The 27,070-nt window shown below is 29.8% G+C and overlaps 2 protein-coding genes and 1 non-coding gene across 7 annotated transcripts; 1 reads left to right on the top strand and 2 right to left on the bottom strand.

The window, feature by feature from the left end:
• Positions 1-281: 281 nt before the first annotated feature.
• On the bottom strand, positions 282-388 carry LOC123294344. Its single transcript, XR_006535091.1, has one exon. It is a non-coding gene; the product is annotated as a U6 spliceosomal RNA (small nuclear RNA).
• Positions 389-2,984: 2,596 nt separating this feature from the next.
• Positions 2,985-7,717, top strand: LOC123293889 (4-coumarate-CoA ligase 1-like). Its single transcript, XM_044874875.1, has 7 exons — positions 2,985-3,168; positions 3,524-3,731; positions 4,390-4,693; positions 5,760-6,216; positions 6,445-6,672; positions 6,874-7,042; positions 7,602-7,717. The coding sequence occupies exons 1-7, from the start codon at positions 3,010-3,012 to the stop codon at positions 7,715-7,717; spliced, it is 1,641 nt and encodes a 546-aa protein (XP_044730810.1). The 5' UTR covers positions 2,985-3,009.
• Positions 7,718-12,273: 4,556 nt separating this feature from the next.
• On the bottom strand, positions 12,274-26,799 carry LOC123293892 (choline-phosphate cytidylyltransferase A-like). 5 transcript variants are annotated; one of them, XM_044874879.1, is made up of 5 exons: positions 26,677-26,799; positions 26,062-26,162; positions 15,925-16,150; positions 15,256-15,516; positions 12,274-14,525 (listed from the first exon to the last, which is right to left on the bottom strand). In XM_044874879.1, the coding sequence occupies exons 2-5, from the start codon at positions 26,146-26,148 to the stop codon at positions 13,963-13,965; spliced, it is 1,137 nt and encodes a 378-aa protein (XP_044730814.1). In that variant the 5' UTR covers positions 26,149-26,162; positions 26,677-26,799; the 3' UTR covers positions 12,274-13,962. The 5 variants fall into 5 exon arrangements, with proteins under 5 accessions (XP_044730814.1, XP_044730817.1, XP_044730815.1 ...); XM_044874882.1 differs by having other exon boundaries at positions 26,654-26,796; XM_044874880.1 differs by lacking the exon at positions 26,677-26,799 and adding an exon at positions 26,523-26,651.
• Positions 26,800-27,070: the final 271 nt, after the last annotated feature.

Below are 27,070 nucleotides of genomic sequence, written 5' to 3'. Positions count from 1 at the left end.
GCTGTATACGGGGTATAAAAATTTACTAAAATCTAAGATGTTGTTTATGCCTACTTGAAAGTTTCCTAAATTTAAGAATAAGAGATTCTTATTTAACCACTCTAAACATAATTTTCCAATTATCCTGATCCTACTCTTCATGGTTGGTTCCAAATCTGTGAAATGAAAACTTGAAAAGAACATATATAAAATGAGATAATTATTATAAAAAAAAAAAATTAATTTCACAATTATACCACGATAAAATTATTAACAATAAATTTAAAAAGAAAATTTTACAAAAAAATGTGGAACGCTTCACGATTTTGCGTGTCATCCTTGCGCAGGGGCCATGCTAATCTTCTCTGTATCGTTCCAATTTTAGTATATGTACTGCCGAAGCAAGTACATTCAGTGTAGTTTTGTTTCTGTATATATACTTAGTGTAATACAGAACGTGTCACTAGTGAGAGTTTAAGAAATTTATCGATTTATTCTAAGTGTCTCGTTCATAATATTAAAAATATTTTCTTTTTAAAATAAGGCATAGAAGTATTTCTTTAGAATAGCTCAATGTTTTTTCTCAAAATGAGACTTTATACCAAGAAACTTAAACTTTATTGATAGCCTAAATTGGTATATTTCGATTTATAAATTCGACAATTAATAAGTTTATGCAATTTACATTTCATATGAGTTATGATCTTGCCTATATCTCTACTTTAATGTATGGACTGTGTTGGGTCAATACTGATATTTTAATTTAAGAAATGATTCTAAAAAACTTTTAAGAAACGATTTCGATTAAGTTTTATTTTAAATAAATTCAAAATGTATATTTGTATTTATTTTGGAGAATTTTTGGGCAATTTTGTCCTTTTTATTCTATAAAAACACAAAGTTTACAGGAATAAACTTTGTTTGTCGAATAGTATAGTAATTCAAATATAGATGTCACTACATTCAATACAATATATTATTTTCAAATCTTGTAAATGAAAATTTAATGTATATTTGCTAGAAATGGCTAGGTCAGAGACTATATTTTACCGATATATTCTCTGGGCCAGGTAAACCAAATGTTTAAAAGCCAGTACAAATATTCAAATTCAAAAAAATTTATTTTCAAATCATATAATTTCACAATCATGCAATTCGAGATCGAATTATTGCCCATATCATATTGTACTTTGTTGATTAAATATCAGGCATTGCAAATTTTTACATTATTGAAATATATGTCAAGATAATGATTAAAAGACGTAATTTTTCATTACAAATTTAACCCAAACTTGATTATTTCATAATCAAAATCCGAAAATGATTAACTTGCAACGTAATTTATTAGTTGGTTCAAAAACAACTAAATTCGTCAGGAAATTTTACTTTTATTTATCTTTAAATGGTGTTTAACTTTCGTCATTTTGAAATTATCATAATACATAGGTACATCATTTCAATGAAAAAATCAAATTAATTGAAATCTCAGACCAGAATATATGTTTGCCAAAACATCAGCCAGGTAGCTGGGGGCCGTAAGTCTGAGTAGCGAGCAAAACATGCAAAAAAAATTTTGCTTACGACGAACAGATACGTGGCTAGTGCTTTGTCAGAATGTTAACAGAGACTTACGGTTCCCGGCTACCTGGCTGATGTTTTGGCAAACTGTTTTTTAACATCCCTGTAAACATCAGCCACGTATCTATTCGTTGCAAAAAACACAAATTTTTTGCGTGTTTGTCTCTCCGCTCAGACCTACCATCCCCGGTTACTTGATTGATGTTCCGGCATTTGTTAGAGTAACCTTAAATCTTTATTTTCCGCAACAGAAAACTCACGTAGCTGTTCGAGAGTTAAAAAGCCTTAAATAGACAATTAATTTATGAATTAAAATTTTTACTTCTTGTTTTAAAAAAATTCGAGTGTACTAGAATCGATAAACAATTACGTCATTGCATTTATGTCATTTAATAGAGGAAGTGTTTTAACGTGTTGTTTTTACATGTAATCAACAAAAAAATAATATGACCATAAAGATATGACTTTAATCTGAATCGTAAATGTATTAGAAATAATAAAGCCATTAAAATCATATTATTTTTGAACCTTCAAAGGACAATCTTCAATAAAAAAATTAATTTAAACAATCAAAAACCCCCGACTGCGTTAAATAAAACCTTAAAAGAAAATAACATGTCCAGCAGTTTAAGTACATATTGACTTTAACAGTCGGAACTCATTAAAATCTAGACAAGCTTAAATCTTCCCATTGCTTGGTCCCGAATGTAAATTGCTGGACATTTTTTTCTTTTCTTTTCAGGTTTTATTTAACACAGTCGTGGTTTTTGATTTTTATACCATGTATATATGAAATATATCAAGGTATATTAAGTTTCGTTCCAAGTTTGTAATGCTTAAAAATATTGATGCTACGAACAAAATTTTGGTATAGGTGTTTATAAAATCATCTAATTAGTCCATTTTCGGTTGTCTGTCTGTCCGTCTGTTAACACAATAATTCAAAAACGAAGAGAGATACCCAGCTGAAATTTTTATAGCGTCCTCAGGACGTAAAAAGTGGAGTCGAGTTCGCAAATGAGCAATATAGAGGTTTGTAAACTGTTTGGGGTAGAACAAAAGCTTAAAAGCTACACTTTTTAGTTGGGATTTTAAAATACCTATAAATTTTCTTTTTTTTTTCTTTTTTCACAATATGGCGGCCATATTTCAGTTTTTATTGAATTTTCATTACTACCAAATCTTCAATGACCATATCGCAAGATTAATGCAAATAAATTAACGTAAGAATCATCAAAATCAGCCCACTTGTTTAGTATCTAATGTACCAAATAGGAACACACGAAAATACATACATACATACATACAAACATGTACACATTACCCACTCCTTTGCGTCACGCAGTCGGGTAAAAACTATTATTTTTATACCCTGTATATATAATCATTTTTTTAATATTTTTCTTTTAAATTTTTGTGTGAAGTGTTTTACGAAAATCAAAAAGAAAAATCATGGAAAGCATAGTGACAACGATGTTGGGTCGACCCAAACAGAATAATAATAAAGAGATAGTTTTGTATGGAGGTGATTTAAAATTTCCGCCATGTGATCAAAATTTTGGACAAATATTATTGAATCAAATGGCATTACATTCGGATAAAATTGCACAGGTTTGAATTTAGAAATTCTAGTTAATTTCACGGCATAGGTTCTGCTATTTATGTATCAAGCCAAGTGAAGTATAATACAGTGATTTTAAAACGACTAAAAATTTGAGAGGATCTTGTCTAAGCCACTGGCTAGTCACTTTTTCATTTACAAAAATTCTTTATTGCCTAAGAAGCAGTGCCGGATTAAGCCAAAGGGAGGTCCATGCATCAAATTCATCTATTTTGAGCCTGCGAATAATACATCACCAGGTCCGCTTGAAAAAAACTTGTTTGCACTAGGTTCCCCCAGGACCCCCAATTTCGCGGGTTCTGTAGCATTTGCTTACTCTTGCAAGTAATAATTTTCTAATAACAGGTTCATCCAATACACAATATTTCATATACACATGGCCAAATTCGATTATTTACAATCCGTTGTGCGTTAGAGATGCGTACTATGGGCGTCCGAAAAGGAGATGTTGTTACAATTTGTGGGCGAAATCATTCACATGTTATTATACCATTTTTGGCAGCTACTTATTTAGGTGCTATTTCAAATCCATTGCATCCAAATTTTTCTGCAAGTAAGTTTAAATTAATTGCATTTTGAACAATTATGTGGTTCCCGTTGGATCTTTACACACTGTAAATGTACATGTAATATACAGAGTGTCTAGGTTAAGTTGACTACATATGGAAAAAATTTTTATTATAAGGTTTACGAAAAAAATTTATTCTTTATAAAAAGCTCTGCTTTCAAAAATATTAACATTCAGTTATTCACTTAAGAAAGAGTGTCCACAAATTGAGAAAGTTCGATAAGAATGTTCATGGTCGTTTAGAAATATAGACCACTTTGAACGGATAATAAGAGGAACGGTTCAAAAAATCACTCCCGAGATATGTTGGAGTGTATTCAAAAAATTTTGTAACTAACGAACTGAAGATAACGGAACGGAACGATTTTTTCATTACAAAAATGAAGGATTGTTCACACAAACATATTCAAGTTTTTTACAATGTTTTAATCAGGAAGGGGGAATAAGCTAATATGGCGTCGACTGGGTACGTGCACAAACTGAACCAAAACTCGTCCTCAATCAAACATACCTTGTCTAATTATGAATAAAACTATGTCGAAGTTATTCGCTCAGTGCTTGAGTTTTATTTCAAGTTGCTACCATAGTAACAATACATTGGACATATAAGAAACTGTAACTCAGTCCTCACTCATATTTTCAGGTGAAGTACGCCGCATGATGACTTTAACTGAACCACGCATGATATTTTGTGATTCCGAAGCAAAACCAATGATATTAGCAATTCGTAATGAATTGGGTTTAGCTTCACGTATTGTTACGTTTGACAATGAGTTCGAACCATTTATTGCTCCGCATGATTATCAAGATGAGACATCTTTTAAATGTGAAGATGTTGATCCTGAAAATGATAACATGTTTATTGTTTGCACAAGCGGAACAACTGGATTCATAAAGGGTGTCACTATTCGACATGCGGCATTCTATACGAGTGTTGTGGAATTTCTGTAAGTAAACGCCAGTACGAATTAACATAGTTTTATACATCAAGGTATACCAAGTTTAGTCCCAAGTTTGTAACGCTTAAAAATATTGATGCTACGAACAAATTTTTGGTATAAGTGTTCATAAAATTATCTAATTAGTCCATTTCAAGTTGTCTGTCCGTCTACCCGTCTTTCTGCCTGTCTGTGCACACGATTACTCAAAAACGAAATGAGATATCAAGCTGATATTTTGATAGCGTGCTCAGAACGTAAAAGTGAGGCTAAGTTCGTAAATGAGCAACATAGGTCAATTGAGTAATAGAGTCTTGGTTCCGTAGGACCCATATTATAAATCGTTAGATATAGAACAAAATCTTAAATGTAAAAAAATGTTCCTTATAAAAAAATTAACAACTTTTGTTTGGAACATTTTTCCGTAAATGTCACTGTTTATCCACGGGGGCGCAATATTAGGATACAATTTTAGTGTCCATTTTCTCCAAAACGATAAAAGATAGATAGTTTAAAATTTGCTAGAAAATACTTACCTAATAAACCTAATAAATGTGTAAGCGCAAATCTGGAGAGCAGCGGAACCGATTTCGCTAATTTCTTTTTTATAATATTCTTTGAAGTACGAGGATGGTTCTTACGGAGAGAAAAATTTTAAAAATTGCCTAAAAAATTCTAAAAACATCACTTTGCTATATTCCCATGAAGAAGATTCGTAATAATAATTAAAAGTCAATTTGAACTTTAATTTACCATACCGTAAAGTTTAAGTGTTAGTAGAGCGGTTCCAGGAAAGCAAAACAATACAACGACTGCTTTCAAATGACTTCATTTAGAGAACAAAAGTAGTTCGGGCAAATTTCATGCCAACTTTTAAGGTTTATAATAATATTTGCAGTTGTATGTTTATTAATCATAACTATTATAGCCCATGTACTTTTTCCCTCTACAGATAAGAAATCTGAAAGGTATTAAAAAAAAATGTAATAAAGAGTCGACTGTTAGGCGGTACGAAGTTCGCCGGGTCAGCTAGTTTTAAATAGTGTTTTTAATTAAGTTTTTATTTTGGTTGCAGTGATGAAATCGAAGAAGATGAAAGATTATTAATTTATTCACCCGTGTCCTGGGTCACATCAATTTGGATAACAGGTTTGGTTTTCTATAAAGGAGCAACAAAATTTATTTGTGAATATGAGCCAATCAGAAATTTAGAAATAATTACCGAATATAAAATAACATGGATATTATCATCACCGATGTTATTGATGCAAATGATACGACATCCATTATTCCCAAAATATGAAACAAAGATTGTGGAAACATTGAGAAGTATTTTTTACGGTGGAGCAGCAGGCACAGATGAACAACTTAAGGAATTTCGACGTGTATTTCCAAATGCATTTTTATTTAATGGTTATGGAAGCTCTGAGGGCTGTGTGTTACATGTATGGTTTAATCGAAAAAAGGATGTTAAATTGAATTTGTCTAAAATAAATTCAAGTGGTTATCCAGTTCCCGGAGGGTATGCGAAGGTAATCAAAGCACTTGGAAATTTTTTTACCTTAACTTTAACTTTTTTTTAAACTCAGTAACTTCTTTCTTCTCATAACTTCAGTTAAGTCGGTATATAAGAAAAAACGGCAAATTTGGTTTTTGAGATAACATCAAAAATTCTGTACGAAATGTTTTTATTTCGAAAGGAATCTTGGGGATTAACAGTATTTTATGAATTTTGATATCGAAATTAAAATTATTTTTAGGTAATTGATCCAGATACAGGAAAGACATTAGGAGTCAATGAACCGGGTGAATTTTTATTAAAGAGTCCATCTATGACAAAAGGTTATTATAAGAATCCAGAAGCTACGGCTGAAGCAATTGATAAAGATGGCTGGTATCATTCGGGAGATATGGTTAAATTCGATAATGATAATTGTTTTTATGTATTGGGGCGTTATAAAGAAATGCTTAAATATAGATGTTGGCAGGTAATTATATTATGTATTTATAATAATTATTACACCCTGTAATATATACAGAATGTGCCAGGAAAGAAAAATTCAGGTTGATATCACTTTTCGATTTTGAGTTATCGTTTCCACAGACAAACTTGCAACCTTGCAACCATCTTGAAATTAACTTTAAATTGAAACTTAAAATTCAAATAGAATGTATTTTATTCAATGTAGGTATCACCAGCTGAATTAGAAGAAGTGATCCGTTCACATCCAGCCGTCAACATGGTCTGCGTTATGGGCAAACCGAACGAAGATGATGGAGAATGGCCAGTAGCTTTTATTGTGAAGAAAAATAGTATGGCAGACGTAACTGGAGATGATATTATTGCATTTGTAAATGGTATCAACATTCTTTTACTTTTTAATAATTTTGTAATATCAAATACAGTTCCCCCCCTCCCCACTCTGAGTGATGGTCAAGTTGAAAATTCGTATTCAGCGGGTCAAAATACGTCGAAATATACTCCTAATAGGCTTGCCTGGAAAAAACCATTCATGGAAAAAATTGATTTAATTAAAAATAGCCATGTACATGTTTCGATAGAAAAACTATGATAGGAGTGCTAAGGAGTGCTTCTGGTTCGACCTTGGTTCGAAGTTATAATTTCTTTTGAGAAAAATTACCTCAGAAGATAGTTATAGAACCCTGCCGGAGGGACATTTAAAAGAAGCCTTAAATATGATTCAAAATCAACTCAAGTTTACCATCGATAATGGACAGTTATCGAGAGTAAACTTGAGTTGATTTTGAATCAAATTTAAGGCTTCTTTTAAATGTCCCTCCGGTAGAATCAAGTTATTTTTTATAGGCAAAAAAAAAAATTTTGTTTTAAACATTTTTTCGTCAACCTTATTCTAATTTTAATGAATTTTAATGAATAAATAATTATATTTTTCAGATCAAGTTGCTGATCATCAAAAATTACGTGGTGGTGTTATATTTGTAGATAGTTTACCAATGACATCAAGTGGAAAAGTACGTCGCATTGAATTAAAAAAATTAATTGAAGGATAATAATTATTATAATTTGTTTATTATTCAACATAAAATTATAAAAAAAACCTGTATAACTTATGAAACTAGATTAAAAAAATTATGTACTTTAAAATTAATTATAAATAAATAAAAATCGTTATATATTTTAAATTTTGTTTTATTTTTTTTATTTTCTACCCTATTTTTTTTTCTACAAAATTTTTATACTAACATCATTATTTTTAAGCGTTACAAACTTGGGACTAAACTTAATATACTATGTATATTTCATACATACGTGGTATAAAAAGAGTGAAAAATTTAAATAAAAGGAAAAATTCATTTTTTTAAAAGTAAAAATTTTATCCATTTTTTTTTTTTTTTTATATGTACTACTATCAAATATACATGTATACTTTTCACTCTTTTTATACCATGTATATATGAAATATACATAGTATATTAAGTTTAGTCCCAAGTTTGTAACGCTTAAAAATAATGATGTTAGTATAAAAATTTTGTCATAGGTGTTCATAAAATCACCTAATTAGTCCATTTCCGGTTGTCCGTCCGTCCATCCGTCCGTCTGTGGACACGATAACTCAAAAACGAAAAAAGATATCGAGCTGAAATTTTTACAGCGTACTCAGGACGTAAAAAGTGAGGTCAAGTTCGTAAATGAGCATCATAGGTGAATTGGGTCTGTTGATGCAAAAAAATTTTTTTAAGATGAAATTAATTATATGGAATTATGTGCAAGTAATTCGTAAATAGTTTTTATGTATTTTGATTTCATTTAAATAAAGTTGAAAACTCAAACCCTGTTTTTATTTTATTTTTCCCCATCTCTCTGTAGCTATACAATATTATTTCAGTTAAAAATAGGTGAGTATTTCGAACTTCACGATAGGTAAGTATTTCAAACTTCGTTTGCCATTTTTTTTTTGTAATAATACTACTCAAAATTTTCCAAAAATGAGTTTTACTTTTTGTTATAATTTAAGAAAGTCGAAAATATGAATATAATTATTTATTAATACGAATAACAGAGCCCTAATGGTATAATGGTTAGCGTATCTGACTTCGAATAAATAGTCCCTTGGTTCGAAACTAAGTGAGGACATATATTAAAAAAAGTTCATTAAATCTTTTAAGCAAAATCTGATTTTTATTTTCATTTTTTTTCAAATTTCCACCACAGCATGTTTGCCTAGTAAATGATGAAAAAATTAGTTTTTTTTCGTTCAAAAACTTCAATTTTTTTCACATTTCTACTAGGAGAACATCAAGGACGGACGGAATAAGTAGTACCTGATAGCAAGGTAATTGTTGTCACCTCGTAAGTCAGAAAGTTACTGGTCTGCACACCCGTGTTTGGTGAGTGTGACCTCTAGTGGGCAGACCAATAACTTTCTGCCAAAATAAAATTTTAGACTTTCGGGGTGAAAACACTTACTCACATTTCTCCTTATCAGGAACTACTAATTCCCACTTATGTTCTCCTAGTACAAATGTTGAAAAAATTGAAAATTTTTTCGAAATTATATTATTTTTTGAATATAAAAAAAATTAAACTGACCAATTATTTATATTAGCTGACCAATTATCAGCGAATGCTTCCCGATCGCGCATAGGTGGAGTTTTTTCAATCTTTAATAAAAAATTTTCTGATGCTGACCAATTAATGAGACCAACTGACCTTTTATGACCAATTTCTGACCTTTCAGATGGTATAATTGGTCAATCGAAATTCCGCACATGGGGTGCTAAGATCGCGGAGCTTCTTGTTGAATGAAATTTTATAACAATTTTGTAATAGGAGAACATGTTATTTCAACAACAAAAAATTAATTATGTTAGTCAGACTTTATTACTTATGTCATAAATCACTCTTCTGTCAGGGGGTGGGAATTAAAATAACATAAAAAAACTCCCCCTCTTACTTATTCGATGCTTTTGGTTCTCATAACATTTATCTAAAAAAAAAATATTCTCTCGACATAATAACTTATTTAATTAAAAATTAATCGAGACTGCGCTAGATTCGAAACGAGGTACTCTATTACCGGGCGCGGACGTGTTATCCACTACTCCACCTTTGACATATTATTATTATCAATAATGTAATATACATACCTTTTACTCACCTTACTTAGCATTTATTTTTCTTAACTTATCTATAAATGGATAATTGTAGAAATATTTTGTTAAAAATCTAGGTTCTCTTTGATATTCCTGAAATCGATGTAAAGGATAAAATATAAAGGTAGGTATAATATTGAATAATAATAAACCAGAAAAATTGTTTAAAACGATATTTTATTAAATATTTGTACATATTTCACCTAAAATAAATATAAATGAATAATGGTTATTTTATACAGTAAAAAATCATTTTTCGGGATAATTTTTGTAATTTCTCCACACTATCCCGAAGAAGCACGAAATTCGTCGAGGAAACTTTTCTCGATTTGTAAAATTTTTAAAAAGAGATCCTTAAATCGGAGTCCTTGGAACACTGCTCCGGTTGATCTAGTTTCAGCTCAGGTATTATGGGAGACTAAGAAAAACAAAGATATTCAACTTACAACCAAAATTTATTAACAAATATACTTTTTTTTTCTTCTATACATGGAAAAATTAATAAATAAATAAATATATAAAAAAAAACTTCACATTTTTATAACGGAAAATTCATTTTCAATTGCTTATTTCAAGTTATAAATATGTTAAATATTTTTAAAAATCGTTTCTATAGGTATTGTTTGTTTGTTTTTTAAAGTCTACTTCAAAGTAATACAAAATAATGGGGAAATATTAATCATTTTTGTGTAAATAAGTACAATTATTTAAAATGTCGAACTAAAAGTGGGTAAACTTTAAAGTTGTATTAAAGTTTTCATGGATAGCTGTATCACAAAATATGGAAAGTAGACTTTTTATTCGTATAAGCTGTAAAATCTTTAATGACTTTTGTTTTATAGGTTATATCAAATTTGTTTGTGTTTTATAAAGGACCGTTTACACAGGCCTTGAGACTCCATTAAAAATAGACTCTATTTTGTTTTCAATAGTCTATAAAACGCAGCCATGTTTACTTCTGGCTAGCAGTGTCGCTACTGATGAATCAAAATCGATTTCAAAAAGCGGTCAGTAATTTTTACTGACCGCTGTAACTTTCAATGGAGTTTCTAGATCTGTATATACGTCCGTGGTTTTATGTCACAGTCTTGTAGACAGATCTACGCAGAACAACCACTTTAGCCTAAGCTAACCTGGTGGATTTGAACGAGGAATTATGCAAATTTTTCTAGTTTTATAGTGTCATGTTCGATTTACAAGACTGTGAGTTTATGGGTACAATAACATCACTCGCAAAAACATTACAAAAAAAAGCAAGAATTTCGGAAGAATACTTCCAACATCCGTGCCACAGAAAACTACAAATATGTCAGTCAAAAAATTTCAACAGTATTTATGAAAATAGTTAATTACCTAATTTTAATAACCAGCTTCACAACCTCATCTCGTGTGATTTGTAAACTTTGTGAAATTAATCAATAAACATTATATCAAAAATTTTATTTATTTATTCCCTTTTTCGGTTTTAGGTTTTAATTTATTTTTTATGCTAATCGTATCTCGGCACAATTTTACTAGCGTCCAAAAATACACCATCTTGTGGTGCTTCCATTCAAATTCCCACGACAGATTCTCAATGGGAGGGGTTTTGAGCCCCAAAGCCCTCCCGTGCGCACGGTCCCGTGATTTGTTAGGAAACTAACAAATCACACGCGTAAAAACTTGAATGAAAGCTTCTCAAGACTCAATATTGGTATGTTTACACGCTAGTCATAATAATTTTGGTAGTTTTAAGTTATTTTTCACTAATTTAATTTTGGGAATGTACTTTCAAATTTTCTTATAAAGTAAAAACTTTGGCAATCATTTAATAACTAATTTCTTTACATTTTTGTTTTAAAACATTAATTCAGAGTCCTGTTTTGTTACTCTTCCAGATGTCTTTTTTTGTATCCACTGATTTCAAGTCTTAAAATTGACGTTCTTTTATTGATCAACGAAAAATATTGCTTTGAACTTTGATGTTTGTAACATCAAACTTATGAAATATTTTAGAAAACTTAAAAACCTCATAAAAGATTGACGCTTCACGTCTCATCTTTCATCAAGTTTCATTTTATTTGTAGTCGATTGTAATAAATACTACGAAATATTTTAGAAAACTTAAAAAAAACTTTATATAAGTAGATGGGCGCTACGCGTCTCGTCTCTCATCATGGTCAAATAACGTAACTAAAGCAAGTCGTCTTGTAATCAACACTAAAGTGTCTCGATTGTAAAGAAGACTTCGATATTAAAAATATTGTTTTTTTAATTTAATAAAGCGTGAATAATGTAAAATCAACACTGATTCGAATCGATTAGCTTAATCTAAACAATTTGTATATAACTATTTTATCACGTTTAATATATTTTTACTGCAGGAAATGAAGCAATTAATATTGCAATTCTATGGAACAATATGATTTTTTATGGGACTGGCTCAAAATGTTTGTACGGTGTAGAACAAATGCTCTTAGATACAGAATAATGTAGAGCCTAATATTTTGAAGAATTCGTGGACGCTTTTGAGGCGGGTTCCATAAAAAATCATATTGTTCCATAGAATTGCAACCTTTCGGTCTTTATCCATCTTCATTTCTTAAATTATTTATATAATATTAAAAAGCGAAATAAAATTAAGCTCTTTAAAATAACGAATGCAAAGCTTTAGCCACTTTACAAGACCCGAATAAACTGCTTGATTGAAAAAAATAGTCATAAACTCGATCAATTATAATTTTGTTTACTATTTTACTGTTCAAAAAAAAAAAAAAAATTACAACAAATTTCTTCAATTCCAATGTACGAATTACATTTTTTTCTAGAAATTTGCAAGTTGATTATTATTAAATAACAAATTATTTAAGGCCGGGTCACACAGAGAGAAATCTATGACAACAGGCAACGACATAATTGATACACTGAGGATAATCTTTGCCCAACAACATAGATAAGATCTTGGTAGAACTAGACAAGGTATGCTCGATGTAGGACGACGCCATTTTATCTTTTTCCCGCTTCCTGATTCAAATGTTGTACAAAATCTACAAAAGAGCATATTTTATCTAGTTCTACCAAGGTTAAGATGTGTACTTTTGACAACTGCAAGAAATATTTTGTCTTCCTGTGACAAATAACAAAACATTTGCCAGAGCAAACCAAAACTGATTAATTTATTGTAGTCTTCGTGCGGTTTTTAAAGCTAGATGAATTTGGCATCCTTCTAAAAAATCTAATCGTTTTATGTAATCATATGATTTACCTACTGCGATAGATCCCTCCTTATGCCCCCTAGGCTTTAGTGGATAGATATAAAAAAGTATTTTTTCTTTTACAAAATGAGGTAGAAACTCATTACGTGATTATAGCTCCTATATTTTTTAAATAAATATTTTGACAGTAAACAATTTTGTAATCCTTTATAATTTATCAGAATATATCAATTCGAGATTTTAATCGTAAAATTTACTTAACAATATCAAAACGCTCTGAAATTACACCTAACTACAGGCTAATAAGCAAACTTTTTGTAGCAATCAGAATTAAAATGCCCGTTACAAATAATTACATTTGAGAAACATCTTTTGAACAGGCTTTGCTTCCACAGAGTTATCATAAATGTAATGGTTATGAAAATTTTGATTGAAAATATTGAAAGCAATCGTGATGATCGTTAAGTAAACCTTACTTGTATATTTTTTCTATCAAATTTAAATATTTTCTTTACCTTATGGTACGACAGCTGGCAACGTTATCGACAGTTTATTTTATGATGGCTGAATTTCGGATAATTCTTTCCTTATTGAAAGTATGAAGGAATGAAGTACGAAACATTTTTGAAAGGACAAAACTTTTTTACTGTCAATATTTTTTTTTTTTTTACAAAACAAAAATTACACAAAACATTTGTGCCACTAATAAACTTCACTGCATTAAATTTGATGCAGTCCCGTATTAAATTATTTTTTTTTTTTATAATAAATATTATTTTTAAATATTTGTTGTCCTGCAAAAAGCTATTAATACGTCTTGTGATAAAATCAAAATCCTTAAAAAATATTAACTAAATATTTTTCTTTCAAATTGACAACTTCTAAAAATAAGAAAGAAAAAGCAATACAAAAATTCAGTTTCCACGGCTCTTTTTATTATAACATTTTTCACTTTGACTGTCTATCGTTTTCGTCTTCTTCGTCGTCGGAAAAATCAGCGGTATAATATTTATGTTTATTTGATTTTAACGACGTCGAGGAACTAGGAGATATTTCATAACGAGCAGATTTACGTGGTGGTGCGATTTCTTCACCTCGATCATTCTTTATCGTATTATCATCACCGTTGGAGGAATGTGTCGATGATGCTGGTGAACCGTCTCGTGACGGTGAGTTTGGAGGACTTAATGCTTGCATTAAACGACCTTTTGATTCATTCCATATATGTGATAATCGACCATCTCGTCCAAATAACAATAAGAATGCATCAATGAAGTCACGTGATTTTTCTTCCCATTTTTGGATCATATCAACACGTTTTTCACCAATATTTTCAATCACACGTTTACCTTTATCTTTTAATTCATCCATTTTATTTTGTAGCCGGAATTTTTTCTCACTTAAAAATGATACATTTAATTCTTTTGCTGAATAACCACGTGCTAAATTTCGTCGAACGTAAATATCGTAATCTCGTACTATTCTTGCGACTATATCGGATGTTGATACACCTGTAAAACAATTTTAACATTGTTTTAAAATATGATACCAAAGGTTTTATTGTTACTTAAAAAAGACCAACGCCCTGCCCTTAGATAATTTATGAATTTTCCTCCGCCATACAGGATGTTCATAAAGGCTTAGAGCGACCACAAGAACCTCCCAAAGTATATGTATATAATCAATAACTAAAAATCCCAGATGTCAGCGAATTTTCAGCTATTTTTTTGACCCAAACATTAATTTTTTAGGTATACAATGGCGGTTCATGGATCTCATGTGAACTTTCCGTTTCCCAAATGCATTAATTTTGCTTATTAACGCCACCAGAGAATGTGAAATAGGCCTCATCTTTCATCAAGATTTGCTTAAAAAAAATTAGGTTAAGTGTCAACCATTCAAACGACTATTTGGTGGCGAAACAAAACTTTTGGGTTCTGGGAATTCATTGGAAAGTTTTAGTTGTTGATGAACGGCATGTCGATGATCTTCCATTGCCCCCTGCTCAACAAAATTTGACACCGAACGATGAATTGTGTTATCAGACGGTGCCTGTTGGCCACGATATTTTCGCCGGTACGCACGTTGAGTTAACACAATTGATCAACTATTTTCGATATACAGCGTTACTTTTTCTAACAAACGGTTGACAAATGTCTAAAGTTGTTCAATGTTTACATACCGAAATAAAAGAAGGCGCACCTTGTACATATGTGTGTATAAAAGAGAAAATAAACTCACCTTCTGTGCGTTCTGTAGCAACAAACATTCCTTTTGCTTTAAGTGGTGCATAAATATCATTACTATCTTCGGTCATATAAGGAATTTCATCATGTGCAACAAAATCAATTTTATGTTTCTCAATAAAAGCATCATCAAGTTCCCATGGAGCGTCTGGAACAACTTCATTTACATAGCGACAATGTTTCACTGCTTCGTAACGTTCTGAGTCTGTCATAACCGTTCGTCCTTTACGAGCATGCGTAAGTTCATCACTACACACTGAAATATTAAATAAAAACATTTTTAATTTGTGGAAAAATCTTAAAATAAATAAATTTCAGCTCATTTAACTATTAACTGAGTATTTTCAAAAAAATTTCGTCCTTTAGATGGGATTTCGAACGATATCTAAAAAATTACGTAGTAAACCATTAAATGGATAAGATTTTTGTATTTTTTGTATTTGTATGGATAACTTTGTGATCGGTGGCGTGCCCGGAATATTATGTCGCGTGCCTTTCTCAAACATTCTTAATTAGACAACCCCCCAACCCCGCCTAATAATATAATAATACAAAAAATAAGTATACATTAGATATAAATGATGATGAAGTGTCATGCCGTTTATGATCAACAAATTTTTCCACCTTTTTCGGATCATATACCCTATGTATAATATATACATACCTCCAACAATTAGGTAAACATTCGGAAATAAATTTTTGGCTTGCATTAATTGGCGTGCATGTCCTTGATGAAATAAATCGTAAATACCATCAGCATAAACTCGTACAGGTCGCGGTGCATTACCACTTTTCGCCATTTTATATGTAATTTTAATATTGTAATCGCATTTTTCACGTTCAAGCATTGCATCGGGATCATGACTAAACGGTGCTTCTTTTGATATCGACTAAAACAAAAATCAAACTGTTATTAGAATTAAAATTTTTCAAAATTCGAATGGATGAAAATTTACCGTCATTATTTTATTTTCCAAAAACTTCATGTAATACAAATCATAAATTTCAAATGGATCGTAATAATAAAAATCGTCTGGCCGATAATAATGATTTTTTATATTCAAACCATTGTGGAAAATTTCAAAATTGCTTTTTGTCAAAATTTTATTATGCCGATCAAAGCTTCCTTAAATAATTTTTTGTTCAAAGAATACAATTCAATTAGATTTATAAATAATAGAAATGGAATGTTATTTAAATATTTATTTTAAAATGTAAAAAGAAAATTTATTTGATTTGATTCAATCAAAACGATTGATTCAATTAAAACGAATATAAAATAATAAATAAATCGACCGTCACATTCAAACTCGCAATAAACGCGTAAATAATAGTATAAAATTTTTTTGAAAAACCATGGGAACCGTGCCAATGGAAGTTTTTTAGACCGTCAAATATATAGTCCAGTAATCTTGTCGCCTGAAAGTACGGAGTAAAATGCGTTAAATCCGGTAGTTGATTTTTTGCAGTTTATGTTTATTGGGCCAATGAATAATCTAAGTTTGTGACCTCGAGCACCGAACACAAGTTTGTCAAAATCTGAAAAAACCGGGAAAGTTTTGGATTTTTATCAAATTTAGGCGATTATAACTCTAAAGGACTACTTTTTGATAGTACCTTCTCGGGACGTTTTTAAAGTAGACTAAATTTGCTACAATACGACACTAGAATTGTCTCTGTAGACCGAATAGTTTCCGAGACAAAGCTTTTCAAACTTCATCTTTTTTCAAACTTTGCAATTTTTCAAAAAAACACACAGAACTTTGAGCGTCTTCGAAGAGCCAAGTCATACTCATCCCGAGAGGTTCCTCTACATGGCACAGGTTCCTCAACAGAAATTCCTATCAAATAACAAACACGTTAGCTTTCGGAGGAAATGCGAATTAAAAACTTTTCATTATTGCATTTAATCGAAAGTTTATCGATAATTGTATTTTTTTCGCAGTTAGCATGTTTTCTTTCGATTAAATAGAATGATCACATATTTTTCCGAAAGCTAACGATTTTCTAAAAAATGTTAGTTTTTTTATGTGGATCAACTTTCTAATTTAAAGTGTTGGCTATTAAAGAAATTCGAAGAACTAGGTGTAATTTGATGTCAGAACATGATTGGTTAACTACAAAACGAACCATTAGCCGTTGTAGATTAAAATGACCCACTCTGTATAAACTAGAAAATTTTACACAATCTCTTATATTTTTTGGGACGATTTACTAGCCTTGAATCAATCAATAATCACTATTCTGAGTCATTTTTATTCAAAATGTCGGATATAATATTGGTCGCGTGCCTACGTTTTTTTTATCAAATAAAACCACTTGTTAAAAAAAAAAAAAGTAAGTACAATTTATTAAAACAAGTTTTGTAAACTTCTTCAACTATTTAAGTATAATTAAAAAGTTTTCGCACGTATGAACACAAAACTAACAATAAACGCCAACAGACTCCAGTATAACAAAAAAATTGCCAATGATTATTGTTTAATGATTAAGTGCAGAGGTGGATTATCCGTTCGGCAAAATAGATACGCATCTTGGGGCGTGAGGTTAAAAAAGGGCGCGCGGGTGGAAGTTTTTAAACAAACTTTTATTTATTATGTTTAAAATTATATAATATATCGGCGCTAGAGTGGCGCCGATGAGGTGCTTGCCTAGAGCGCACTCGACATTTAATCCGCCTCTGATTAAGTCACACACCTCTTTTTTTTTATAAAGGTAATGCAATCTATTGATTACCATGTACAAAAAATAAATTAATAATTACATGTATAATTAATGGTTTAATTATACGGTATTAACCAATAAACGGAAATGTAGTTTTTAGCACCTTGTCTTGTCGGATTTGTCAACTATTCCAATACATGAAAAAAGTAACCTTAATATATTTATAGTTTAAGCGATAGAAAGATTTTAACATAAGTATACATGCTTTATTCGACAGTGAATAAGAGAGTATTTTCGAAAAATTTGAAAGTCACGTTCTTTTGAAATTTCTAAATTGTCAGATTTACGGCTTTTGATTGAAAAAACGAATGACCTTGCTTTTTGAAGTGTTATTATATTTTTGGAAATTTTCACAAATAGGAATTTCATAGTCTGCTGTTTAAAATTCAAAAATTTCCCAAAACACAAATGAACTATTCCACGTCATGTTGATATTTCCCAAAAATTAAATTATTTTTATACTATGTAATATGCAAAGTATACTAAATTTAGTCCCAAGTTTGTAACGCTTAAAAATATTGATGCTACGAACAAAATTTTGGTATAGGTGTCCATAAAATCACATATTTAGTCCATTTTCGATTGTCCGTCTGTCAGCACGATAACTCAAAAACGAAAAATGATATCAAACTGAAATTTGTACAGCGTGCTCAGGACATAAAAAGTGCTATCGAGTTTGTAATTGAGCAACATAGGTCAATTGGGCATTTTGTAAACTATCAGAGATAGAGCAAAAGCTTGTATGTAAAAAATGTTCCTTATCAAAAAATAAACAGCTTTTGTTTGAAACATTTTTTCGTAAACATCACTGTTTACCCGTGAGAGCGCAAATTGTATAGTATGTATTATATGGGAATATGAGTTATATATGTGTATAAATGTGTAATGTGACATGTATAAATGTGTAATGTGACAGAGTAATCAACACTGTCTATACATGGTATTTCAACAATTAACTCAACCAATTGTTTGTTTTCACTTGTTATTATGATATTTTTGGAGTTTTTTATTTGATCGCATTTTCGATTCTGCGATCTAGTTTTACATGTTATCTTACTTAATACGAACTCAATGTCATTATAAACGAACTTCAATCTGATTGGTTTTTTTAATTCTGTGTCATTAACTCATTGATTGGTGTAATTAGAACTTATAAAATTAAAATACAATTTGTTTAAAGTTTAAACAGTTGGTTTTTTTATTTTAAATAAACATATAAAATGCGTTTATTTAATTAACTGTTCACAAACTCTACTCTTAGCTACATGGAGATGGTCTTCATGACCTTGTACATTCAAATTATCCACAAATTATTTTTGTTTTTGTTTTACATTATTTTTTTGTGTATGGAAAATTCTGTGGTTCAACTTAGTAAACAAGAATTTTTTTATAACATGTTTTGAACGCCTTTATTTTTGTAAAAATTTCCATTGTTCTGTTTTCTAATCTTGAAAGCAACCTACAAAGCGTAGAATTTATACTATTCAGCTAAGGTCGTACTTTGTTCTTTGAAATCACAGATTAATAAAGTTCAAGCAAGTGGAACAAATTGCTATTCAGGTAAGTTCTAACGACATGCGCCTAAAAATTCCAAATAGATAGTTTTATACGGCATAAAGTTGTAAAAAAACTTTTGAATTGAAAACTACAAAAATCGGTTTAATTTGTCGAATGGTCGAGTATTTTCGATAGTATCAACCGAAAACCCAAAGGAAGCTCTATATTTTGTAGAAATTTTTGTCGGTATCTCAAGAAGAGGCATCTAATCGTTAAATAATGGTGATTTTTAGGTAGTTTCCAAGAACGTCTAAAGCAAAAATGATGCAGAATCCAATAGACTTACAAAATTCATTCCTTCGAGCGAAAATTATTAATTATTTTCTCGAGTCTTTAGGGGGTAGGGGTAGCAGCTCCTCCCCTTGCCTTCTTTGCGACATTCTTGCTAATTTTATCCTCTCATGACAGTCCAACCTCTAACTTCTGAATCTTTTCTAACAATAAATGACTTGATATTATTAATATTTTCTGAAGGTTTAACGATTGAACTCAATTTTTTCGTGACACGCACATCACAAAAATTCACGATTCAAGTTACAACAACTTGAAACATCAAAACTTTCCTGACATTATGCGCTCGTACATCCTTAAGTTGTGTAAATTTTTGTATAGTCTATGTATCCTTGACCAAATTTTATTTAATTAGTCAAAAATTTTGTTTATTAATAACAAAAACTGCAAAATAATGACATTCCATTAAAATACCATCTAAAATCTGAATGAATGGAAATATTTATAAAAATTGTGCTTGTCTTTCAATAATAATTTTTGGGAATGTTTTCAAATTTTTTATTACTCAGCAATTTTTGCCAAAAATATTTATTATTCAGCAAATTAAATATAAATAATTCAAGTTGTTTTATCTACTAAATATTTTGTTTTAAAAAAATGTCTGCAAATGATTATTACTATACAAAAGATTTATTTGCTTTGTTCTTTTACTGAGCGTTCGCTTAACAAAGTGCTGAAGTGCACTTCAAAAAATGGACATTTGATATTTCTATGGAGGGAGGGAGTATATACAAATTTGGAGCAATGAGATTTCTAGCAACATCCGGAATGTAAATATGCTTATCTCAACAAGAATCAATTGAAAAAAATGCTGTCCTCAAATTTTCCAAATTCAAATAAGAAGGGCTTATTAAATAAACAAATTGAAAGAAAATGAGATAATTAAATAATTAATAATTAGATCACTCCTCCAAACTATGATAGTACACATCTTCTGTTTAATTGGTCTGTTATTTCATGGATGTTTTAAATTTGTATGAATAAATTTATTTAATTATCTCGCAAATTAGGCCTTAGATCAAAGTTTGGGAAAGTACATTTTATTTCTTATTTTTTTTAGCTTATTCAAGAAGGGAAGACGTCTGCAGTCAATTATAGAATACTTTGTATGTATATTGAGTTTAAAGTAGTCATTAAGCAGACCAGTAAATATTCTCAGACAATTTTCCCTAGTTTAAAACGCTCCTTTTTCGACAGTTTTCATGCTAAAAAGACTTTATCTGATCTTAGCCATAATTGTTTGCTCAAGAGCGGTTGGAACTCGACTGTACTCTCCATTCTTTTAATTAGTGATAAGTGATCTAACAGCCAATTACATAACTATTTCTATTCGTTTTGTAAAGAGTATTTGATCATATCTCGTTAGTAATAAAATAAGAGTGCATAATAATTATATTAAAACTAAGAACTAACAAATAGAACGCTAGCGCTAATAAATAAAAGGATGTCAAATGCAAATAACTTTAAAGAATATCATAATATAATATCATATGATAATATAATATAAGTATAATGTCGTCGCATCGTTCGTAAACTGTATACATTATTAATTACAATGCCAACAAGTCTTAATTACAATGACAAAAGATTATATTATACAAGTTAATTAAAACATGCATTCATTTTTGTTTATTTATTATTTAAATAAAAAAATTTTTATGAGCAGAAGAACTCTATCAATAAAATCTTATTTTCCCCTCATCAAATTATATTATTAGATACTTTTTATTGAAATGGGATTTATGTCTAATCAGAATTGTTTTATATGAAATATTTACATTAAAAGCAATAAGGAAAGCTGAGGAGTCGACAATACTAAAAGGCACTTCCTTAACATTAACTTAATTAACATCTTGAGTATAAAGTTGCGCAAAGCCTAAAAAAACCACGAGAAAACATTGTATTACGATATTAAAAAAAAAAGTCGGAGTATTGGAAAATTGACACTAACCACCCCCCTAAAAGGCACTTCCTTGTTACTGGTACTACCTAGTTAACTGAGTTTACATACAAATTTTCAAACCTTTAGTTAAATGTAATTTCGCCTAGTTTCAAATCAATTTAAAAGAGGGTCGTTGAAGATGCCCATATGCAGCGGGAGACTGACATACGTAGCACTGAAGAGAGATGAATTAAAAGATTTTCCTTATGAACGACAGGAGTAGGATGGGGACATTCTCTTGTTCTGTCACACGGTACCCAGTCACCGCCATATTGCTTATGTCATATTTGTTGACAGTAAATATGTAAAAAAAATTATTAAACAAATAAATCAACTTGACAGTTCGAATGTAAACAAACAATCAATATGGCGGTAACTGGGTACCGTGTGAGAGAGATTACCGAGAGTGAGAGCATTCCCCACCCTACGCCTACCTGCACAAAGAGCATACCTTGTCTAATTCTACCAAGCTTAAGTCTATATTTTTTTCAGGGGAAATATGACAAAAAAGTTTAAAAATAAAACTGTCATTTTGTAAAAAAAAACTCCCATACAGCATAAAAAATATGATGCTGCATATTAATTGTACCATGTCATTACTGTGCATGACTTTTTTTTGCGTATGTAAATTCAATTGTTTTACGTTTGTGTTAATTAAAAAAGTAATTATTTTTCCAATCAATCACAAAAAGTATGATGTCAAATACATTCATTTTATTGGTGTAATTTAATGCTTGTCAGAAATGTGCGCACAAAACCATACTTGTAAAATCGAATCACATATGGTGTAACAGGATGACGCAAGAATGAGCACGATTTAAATCAGCTGAGTAGAAGTAGTTGTTATAGAGAAAAAAAACTGCCAAAATACCCAAAAAATTACTACCAACTCTCCTAGTATTTCTACTGAACCACTGTTTACAAAAAATGAAACACGAGATGGCGTCAATCATCCGTCCAAAATTTTGTTGGTAGCATCAATATTTATAAGCGTTACAAACTTGAGACTAAACTTAGTATACCTTGATATATATTTCATATATGCATGGTATAATAAAAGCCAGAGAAACATTTTTCAGTTAGCGATTTAAGTTCAGTGTAAACATCTGTGGCTATTAATAAAATTTATGATTATGTTGAGAAGATAACAGGGCATAAATTTGTAAAATGTTTCCCCACAAGGAAATAAGTACAGAAGAAAATATAAAACTTTAATTAGAACTACCTAAGATCAGGAAGTTTAAGCGAACTAAATGTATGGAACAGAAATTACTGCGAAATAGACCTTAACCATTGATTATATTTTTCAAGGTAAATGTTGAATGGATACTTTCAAATTTTTATGAAACAAATTAACATAATTCTTTATATAATTTCATGTTTTTTCAGATCATATAAAATATTTATTATACAGTGTCCAATCACACGCTAGCGCTTCAAGCAAATAACATAGAAAATCCTTCCTAAATTTTCATGGTTACAATGTATTCTACCCCAAGCGATGACGAGCAGAGCAATCTTCCGGAGGCTCAATCTTTCTTTCAAAAATTCTTTAAAAGTGTATAGCAAAAAATTACCTGTTATTTTCCCGTGAGACAAAAATCTATTATCATGCTAGCGTGTAATTACATATATATACACAATAATTTAGGTAACAAAATTCACAAATTATTGATACAAGTGCACACATTTTTATCTCAATGAGCGTCATTGAATTTTTTTTAATCAAATTAATAAAAATTGTTACCAACTTTGATCTTTGCATTTGGAATTAGTCATTTTTAATTGCTGTTTTATTACAACCATAAAAAATATATTGGACCATCGATCTAATCTAATGTTTTTCTCACAAAAATAAAATAAAATATAAAAAGTGGAATAATTTGACCAAATCCAATTAAATAATTTTATACTTTTTTTTAAAATCCCTTCCATTATTAAGTGAAATTTACTAATATCTACGGATTATCTTTGGCTACTGGTTATCGAATGATAGGCAATAAATGAACAAGTGTATCGATTTTTTCCTTATCCGAATCTCCCAAATTAGGCCTCAGAACCAAATTTGGAAAAGAGTTTTTTTTGTAAGCTGGGTTTCTGCAGTCAATAACAGAACACGGCGTATATTTGGTGATATACATGTGATATATATGTGATATACCTCTCAACAAAACCTTAGAATTTTTACTGATTTAATAAAAAATGGATAATCAACTTGTGTAGATTTTGTAACGCAGAGGAGTATACTTTGAATATATTTCAAATATACAGGCTATAAAAAAAACAGTGATCTAGATTTTCAACAAATTTTCACGCTAAAATCAATATGATTTTACTTTCGAATTTGATATTAAAGTAAATATTTATTTTTGATAAGATTATCAATTTATTATATCTCAATATACTTCAAAAACTTTTCCAATACAACTTGAAATAAGTACACTGAACTTCACCGAGTAGCAAAAGAAAAATTTACCAATCAACAAACAACACACAGCATAAAAATATCCATCGATTAGTTTATAAATAACACTTTTTTTTTTTATAAAATTTAAATATTATCTAAAAACTTGACTTTTAAATTTCCATACTAAAGTTAATTCTTGTTATCTTTGCAAAATCCGCTTTGATATATTATTTTTAATCTCTGAATTAATTATAAATTGCAAAAAAATCTTGAATTATATCAATGATAACAAATATTTCTATGAATTAAATTAAATATTTTTCATTCTTTAACTATTTTTCTGCAGAATTGCTTAGAAAATTTATTCATGTCAGCTTTGTTTAATCAACTTATCGTCATAATTTCATTTCTCCATAATTTATTATTCAATGAATTTTTTTGATCTTTATTTCCAAATGTTGCAAACAAAAATGAAAAAATAAAGTTCGAAAACTAAAACCCCGACAATTATAGAATCACGCTCTTAAAAGTATGAAAACAAGAAAATATTTTCATCTGAAATTGTTATGTCGGAGGATCTCTTTTCGGTCTTGTGGAAAACTATTTAATCTTAGAGGTCCATCGACTGTAATGACGATTTTACTTATAACAATTTCAGATGAAAATATTTTCTTGTTTTCATACTTTTAAGAGTGTGATTCTATAATTGCCGGGGTTTTAGTTTTCGAACTTTATTTTATTTAAACCATTTCGGGGTTAAATTTCGTGAGAAAGTATAACATCATATATATATTTGAAAAGTGTTATCATGGCTTTATGTCCTCTAAATGGCGCCATATTCAATTTAATGTGACGCCACAAAGTTTATAACCAGCGAGTGATCAAGACGCTTCTAACGATACCTCATTTGTCAAATTATGATAAATAGTTTAGAAGCTAGACGTTAACAGATGAATATACACCCATTTCGAGGTTGTAATTTCATGATTAAGTATAACAATATATATATATTTGAAAAGTCCTAATTACGCCCTTTAATTTGAAACCAAACACGCTATAATTCAATCAAAATTTGTTTTTCGATCATAACTTTATATCCTCGAAAGTGCGCCATATTCAATTTAATGTGACCCCACATAAACTTGAACCAGCGAGCGAAAGATTCTTAAATACAAGACTCTCAAAGTCGTGCTAGAATAAATTGGTATCAAACATCAAGGAAATATTTTGAACCATTGTGTAAAATGAGATGTGTGTCTAATAAAGAATGCCTTTTGAAAAGCAAGACAATGACATTTATTCATTTTAATTCTTTTTTGACTGTCAAGGCAACATTTTTAAGAACTCATGACTCATCATTGCATTCTAATTTCAATACCTCTTTTAATTTTAAGAATTATGTCATGATTGATGTAAGTTTCTTTGAATAGCAAAAATCGAGAATGAATATCCCAAAACATTATCGAAACATTGTTTAGAAGCGGAAAAATGGACAGAGACTCAAATTATTTACGAATAAAAATACTTTTCCGTCCTTCAAGCTAACCCGTACGACTTGCCAACAATTCTACCCCCCTAAAAATCAAATAAATTACGAAATCTTGATCTAATTAAATTCGACATCACACCTTCGTTACCGTATGTTCAATGTTTTCTATTTGAAGCACCAAAATCCTTTGGCATGATTTTTACAATCTTCAGATTTTATAGATTCTTTCATTACATCACTGATTACAAACTTTACAAAGATTTAAGTAATTAAAAATCCATTTGAAATTTTTCTAAATACTTTCTAAATTAAGTACCGTATACAATTGTAAAAAGTTTCAACCACCCAAATTTTAAAATATATTTTCAAAAAAAAATTGTAATTTACTTACCATACTTATAGGTTGCCTTATTTTAAATCCTTCCGTTAATGTTCCGTTACAATCCTCTGGTTGACTTCGAGCCCTTTTACGAGACATTTTCAACAATTAAACTGTACGCGGAAAACAGAAAAAATGTTTCAATTACAAAAATTTCAAACATCAAACAACAACTCAAAAACAAAACAAACAAACTCAAATTAAAAAAAAAAACTCGGAAATTAAAACGAAGCAAAAACTGGCAACGAAAAAATAATTGCACTATAATGACCTAGTTAATTACGTTGCGATTAGAGACTTGCAAAAATAGATGTGATTATGTGAACATAAGTAAAAAAGAACACGTAGACACACTCACAGCTCATTTAATAATAAAAAAAAATTTCGTAAGCCGTTCTACTAATTGTTAACTTTACAATCTGAGCGATTAATTGTATTTATTTTGATTTTGAAAAGTGAAATTTGACATTTACCGAACAACGAAAAAAAAAAATACAGTATGTTACAGAAAATATTCGAAACACTTAATTACGTTCACAATGTAACATTAAAAAAATAAAAAAAATAATATATAACAAAAAAATAAGTTTGACTAGTTATTTACTTTTATTGTTACAAATTATTTACTTTAAAAATAGTCGCATACTGTATTTGTGTAATTGCAAATGATTGTAAAAAAACAATGTGGTTACAATTTCAATCCGTGGCCGATCACACCACCGGCTGATCTCACGTGACATTAACGGGGAATTTTACTTCCCTTGACCTCAACTATTTTCATGTTATACGTAATAGTTATGTCACGGTTAATGTGAATTATCGGCTTTTATACTAATAATAATTAGACGTTTTATTCATATGAAAATATAATTTATTATGAAAAACGGATAAATGTCACTCCGACAATTATAGAAAATGAAGATAGAGTATTCAAGGATTATTCTATTATGTAATAATCATAGACTTATGTTAAATATAGAACGGTAGTGTTTTATATAGAGTGTATTCCGAAATATACACC

The sequence above is a fragment of the Chrysoperla carnea genome, chromosome 2 (genome assembly GCF_905475395.1).
Source record: "Chrysoperla carnea chromosome 2, inChrCarn1.1, whole genome shotgun sequence".
Lineage (NCBI taxonomy): Eukaryota > Metazoa > Arthropoda > Insecta > Neuroptera > Chrysopidae > Chrysoperla > Chrysoperla carnea.
Note: the sequence above shows the minus strand (reverse complement) of the source record. Positions and strands in the feature narration are given on the sequence as shown.